This window comes from Pyxicephalus adspersus, chromosome 4, assembly GCF_032062135.1.
Source record: "Pyxicephalus adspersus chromosome 4, UCB_Pads_2.0, whole genome shotgun sequence".
In the NCBI taxonomy this organism is placed as follows: Eukaryota; Metazoa; Chordata; class Amphibia; order Anura; family Pyxicephalidae; genus Pyxicephalus; species Pyxicephalus adspersus.
In genome coordinates, this window is record NC_092861.1 from 32735220 (window position 1) to 32741137 (window position 5918).

At 38.3% G+C, this 5918-nt stretch overlaps 1 protein-coding gene across 1 annotated transcript; it reads left to right on the plus strand.

The window, feature by feature from the left end:
• Positions 1–318: 318 nt before the first annotated feature.
• On the plus strand, positions 319–1353 carry LOC140329722 (probable G-protein coupled receptor 148). Its single transcript, XM_072410109.1, has one exon. The coding sequence runs from the start codon at positions 319–321 to the stop codon at positions 1351–1353; it is 1035 nt and encodes a 344-aa protein (XP_072266210.1).
• The last annotated feature ends 4565 nt before the right edge of the window (positions 1354–5918 follow it).

Genomic DNA, 5918 nt, shown 5'->3' on the forward strand with positions numbered 1-5918 from the left:
AGAAACAGGTAAATCTTTTAATATAGACTAGCTGAGTATACACTTCTAGGTCTATATACACTGGGTGATTTGCTTGGTCAATTAGACATCCCATCTGTTGTTTCATTGTAAAGCAGAATGGAGCAGACAAGTATCTCAAGCAACCTGGAATGCATGGAACCAATGTTGGGAACTTTTTAGTTCTGGGGACTTCCAAATTTCATTCCACATGGTTAGTGAAAACAATTTGGTACCAAGAACTTAGATATCGACATAGGCTCATTTTCAAATGTGATATAAAACATATTGCTAAAGGATATCTGGCTCTACTGAAGTGACATGAACTCTACAGATTGTACGATTTCATTGATGTCACAAAGAGACGTGGACAATTTCTCTCACCTCATTGAAAATCAAGCCCATTACTGGTACCCCGAGAGGACATTTCTCCCATTTCAGCGGGAAATATTGATGTTCCTTTTCCCCACCACAGTCTGTTTTCTTGCTGCTATTTTGGTGACACCTCCAATTTTGTTTTCCATCTTTTCTAACTTCAGCATGCGTCAAGAAACTCGGTTCCTGCTTCTGGCAAATGCTTTGGTATTTGATTTAATATATCTGTTTCTGTACACAGCAGTCAGCATCTGTAACAAAACAAACATGCATATCCCAAAATATATTTGTGCTTTGCTCCTTTTCTCCTTGGCTGCGACCTATGGTGGTGGAGTACTCACATCAGCAGGAATGGTGGTGGACACCTACTTAGCAATATTATGGCCTCTGCACTACATGATCCTTTTACCTCCATCAAGAACTAGAAAGCTGATAGCCTTTCTGTGGTTGTCTTCTTGCTTCTTTTCAGGAATTTTGTTCATAGTGCTGCACTTCACTCAGAAAACAGTTCCGTGCCAGCCTGAGTTGTGCTCTCTCCCTGTCATACTTTTAATGACGCTACATGGGGACAAAGCAATCCGATTGTTTCATATTCTTTTTATTGCTGCATTTCTCTTATGTTTTTCAGTGATACTTTGCTGCTACTTATTCCTGTGCTATAAAACAAGAGAGAGTGGTATGTGGAAAGGAGCTTCTTCTAGGGCTAATGTCACATTTTTGATGCATCACCTCATTTTAGCGTCTCACTTCTGTCCACTTCTTCTTCTCTTGGCAGCATCCCTTTTATATATAAATCATGTTATAGAACTAAAGACAGGAATGCAGATTACTTTAACTATTTGTGATGTTCTGTTAGTTTTGCCAAAGGGTGTCTCCCCTTATCTTTATGGGTTTAGGTATAGAGATATATATAAATCCCTTCGGCTATTTTGCAAATTCAAACGCCATAGACTTGTAGCACCTACTCAAGGATATACTTAGCAAAACAAGGTAATTTATTTAAAGATTGGTAGAGTTGAATTATTAACTGGTTTATTTTACCTCTCAGGTACTGTAGTGGAAGGTTCTTCACATAGTGATTCCCAGCTCTGCTATGCCAACCCTGGTGTTTTGTGTCTCATCTACAGTATATGATTAACCATAAAATATGTGTCTTTTGTAAGAGCCATGGCAGATCTCAGGAAGATTCAAGCACAGGTATTTTCCCCTGGAGTCCTTTCAGAGATAGAAGAAACCAGTAAACAATTCCACTCCAAGAGTATAAAGCTGCGTACACACGGCAAATTTTTCTCGCCCGATAATCGGTATCGGCCAATTATCGGGCGAAAATCTGCCGTGTGTACAGTCGGTCGTCGTCCATCGTCCGACGACCGTCCTGGCGGATCCATGGACGATGGACGACGACCGATCCTAATGAAAGGGAAGGGGAGAGCGCGCAGCAGGGTGCCGCTCCGTCGCTCTCCCCCTCCCCTCTCCATAGAGCATGAACGGTGCTGTATGTACAGCATCGTTCATGCATCGTGCAGTCTTTTCTCGTTGGAAAGGATCGTGAAAGATCCTTTCCAACGAGAAAAATTGCACGTGTGTACGCAGCTTTAGTTTAACTTTTGGGATCTTCTAAATTTACACTACTGGCTAACACCTGAATAATTTAACTACTTAACCATAATGAGGTATATTTGGGCTTGGGCTGTAGATATAAATATATATAACATGACAGTGGTTCTACCCACAATGTTGAAAACAAGATTTTTTTTTGCTTCAGTTGGGCTATTATCACATCCGTAAAGATTATTAACATACCAAAAAAATGATACCAGCTTGATTATCACTGCAAACAAATAAGATAACATCTGTGTCCGGTGCCAAACAATTACCTACTTATTAAACCGAGGACAATATGGAATGAAAGGTGGAATTCCCATGCTTAAAAAGGTCTTGTAAACAGTAAATAAATATAAGTATATAATATATCTAGTTATTATTATTCTACTATCACATGTATGCACCTTGTCTATATATTTTCACAATTTTTTTAATTTACCTTGAAAATTATTTGGATTTATTTTGTCTAGAAATTTATATTTTATTGACTGTATAAGCTATTAATTAGAAAATAATACATAGAAAAATAGTTTTTTTTTTTTAGAAAAGAATTTTTTTTTTAATTAAAACTTTGGATGTTGTATTGGATATTTGTAAAAGTATATTGTACACAGAAATATTGTTTTTAAATATTTTTTTCCTGAATACCATTACCATCAAGAGAGAAAATTATAGAAGATTAAAAAATATGAATTTAAGTAAAGGTGAAGTGAAGGTGTTACATCAACTCTTCATCACTAGAGCCAAAATATTTTAGGGGACGGCCTCTTTAGTCATTACATTTTTCTGAAATGTATTATATCCCAGGGCCCATTCATATGTGTCCATCCTGGTTTGTCCTCCTAACACAAGTGCAGTAACATGCAAAATGTAACACGTTTATATTGATTGAAATAAATGCATTAAGTGCTGGCAACACAAAAACAAATACCCCCCAAGAAAAAAAAATCAGAGCACTACTTTTTCTAACTCAGCACACCACAATGCAGGTTACCTTTCTTTAATTAATGTAGGGTGTCATTGACAAATAATGCAATCCAAGTGAATTAACCTGCATTGCAGTAACACAAATGTTAAGTTTATTCCTGCAGCACACAGGTAAAAATAGACCCTCTGGTTCTATTCCTAAGCTTTTCTTTAGAATAATTGGGGGTGGGTTTAAATACAAGGAAGGGAAATATGTTCCACTGCTAGCTTCTTTTTCTGATATATGCTTGTTATTTATTGGCATGCTGATCTTTTAGTCAGAAGGCTGTCACTGACCAAGAGAAGGTGTGCAAACCAGGAGTTCCAATGTCACTGCAAGTATAATGGTTTCCTATTTGTACTATTTCAGTAAATCCAACACTACTAAAGTCACTTTATGACAGATATGCAACCAGGAATTTCAGAAGAACAACATTAGCAGACTTATTTTACCTTTCTTAAAATGTAACCATTCCAAAAATTGTACATTTGTAAGGTTAAAACATCTGTTATGCATTCCTTGGACGTTGGTGATACTTAACCACCAGAGCAGGAATCAGCCAACAATAAGTGTGGTGATTGGAACAAAAGTGAAAATTTAAACAGGTCAAACTGAAAAGCAATACTCATTGGACATGTACTTGTGTGCTGTATAATGTAAATATAGAAGTAAAGGGGTGTTTTAGTGTATGAGGTTAGTTATGAGCAGCCTTTCTAAGCATTCTAAGCATTTTATCCCCATAGCAATTCTCTAAATAATTTTCAGGGAATTGCTGTTGAAACCATATCAGTGTGTCAATGGAAAAAATGTCCCTTATATTAGATATCAGTGGAAAGAATACCGCCTACTTTGATGGTCAGGTAAGAATGCCCCCCTTACTAAAAAGCATTAGCCCTGGAACTCTACAGGCACCAACAAATTGGAAGTTTAGACTGAATCCTGGAGGTGAAAGATTGATTTAGCGTAAAGGTTTTAGGATAAGGTGTTAGGGTTAAAGGGAAGTTTGCAAGTCTGCAAGAATAAAATCCTATCACTATACCGAAACACCATAATAATAAAAGAAATCAGTACCTTCGAAGGGTAGTGAAATAGTGAAGTAAAGGTAAGGGAGCACAGCGGGGTGCTGCTTTCTAATTCTACCCCCGCCCCTCTCCATTGAGAAGAACGGCACTGTATATACATCGCTCGTTCATTCATCTTTCAGTCTTTTGTCATTGGAAACGATCTTTCATAAAAATCTAATGTGTGCACACAGCCTAAGTCTTTGTGTAAAGTCTACCTATAATGCAGGTAGATCATGGCTGGTAGGAAGGCTTACAGGGATGTTAAGCCTCCATGACTAAAAGAACTAAAATTATTAGAAGAGGCTGGCTAAGAAAAGTGAGCCTGATTTATTAAAGCTCTCCAAGACTGGACAAGACACACTTTTATCAGTGAACCTGGGTGATCAAGCAAACCTGGAACAGATCTCGTCCAGGAGTGAAAACATTTGCTGACAAATAGCAAATTACTTTTAAGGAATCCATTGCAGGTTTGCAACACTCAGCAAATCACAATTACTTACAAACTGTGTTGACAAAAACTGAACTTTCAGAGAGATAGTTGTTATCTGAAGCACAGAGGAAGCCTACCAGGAATCTAGAAATCTCCTGGGCAACAATGAGGTGTGGAAAAAGAATCTAATAAAGTGGCCATGTCATAGTCCTCTCCTCTTCTGGAGGTATGCGGTTACTCTTGCTGCTGTCCGATCACCTCTCCCTCCCCTTTATTTAAGCATCAAAGTTTTTGTTTGGGATGCAGGTCAGATGTGAGTGTAAAATACTGCTTTTCTCACATATCTTAGCCTGTACATTTTATATAATTCATTACACAGGTCCTGTATATAGTAATATGCCCCCAAACTGTATCAAAAAAATCTTTTTTTTTGCTATAGGCAGAACATTAAGGGCACTTAAAGTGGATCTAAACTCACATTTTTTTAAGCTAGGGTAGGGAGGGTGATATCATGGTGATGGTGATATGATGGATTATGGTGACAACAGGCTCTGCGGGATGACAAAGCGGATTAGGGTGACATTGGGCTCTGTGGGTGGGGATGACAATGTGCATGAGGGCGATAACAGGTTTCACAGACAAGGGTGACAATGTGTTCTCTGGATGAGGGTGACAACGGGCACTGCAGAGGTTGGTGATGATTTTGTGTTTGTGTCTGTGTTTTGTGATATTGGGCCTGATCTGTAACAATATCTATGACATCAGCACCAGTCCATCACAGAAGAGAACACCCTATACTTTTTGATTACTTTGATTGGAGATACTGGACTTGGCTTGAGCAGTGGGGCAGGGCTGTGGGCAGAGAAGAAGGTCAGGAAAGGATGGCAAGGCAATTTGCCCAAAACACAAGATGGTCGCTTCCATACATATAACGCAAGTTTTTTTTTTTTCTCACTTACTTGCATGGGAATGTCAGTCCCCCTTAGTGATGCTGGCTGTGTCAGTTTGCATCCATGAAAAATAGAGCATTCATTATATGTAAAAAAATGGCCATCTTGTGTGTGGCAAATTGCCTTGCCATCCTCACCTGACCTTCTCCTCCTACAGTTCTTCCTCCCCTCACTGCTCAAGTGGAGAGATGACATCCTGCATTTCATATTTGGAAGAAGAAGTTGTCACCTTACTGCGTCCTTACTATAGCTTTTGTGTATAAATCAGAAATCACTAATTAATGTGGACATTGAATCACAAATCTACTGACAGATCATCCACCTCGGCTTCTGGGAAGTTTGTAGGTTGGTATGTCCTAAAAGTGCAATATTTAGAAAAAGAAATAATAAACCCATTTACGTATTGCTCTTTCCTTGTGCAAATTCCTGTTACTAGATTTCTCTATTTGGCAGGTTGACTACGTGTGTTTATTATATTTTTTGAATTTACAAAGATAGTGGGACTTTAAATGCAATCAATTTGACACTAA

Coding starts and splice junctions, on each gene's coding strand:
- LOC140329722 (XM_072410109.1), top strand. CDS start 319: ATGAACTCTACAGATTGTACGATTTCATTGATGTCACAAAGAGACGTG.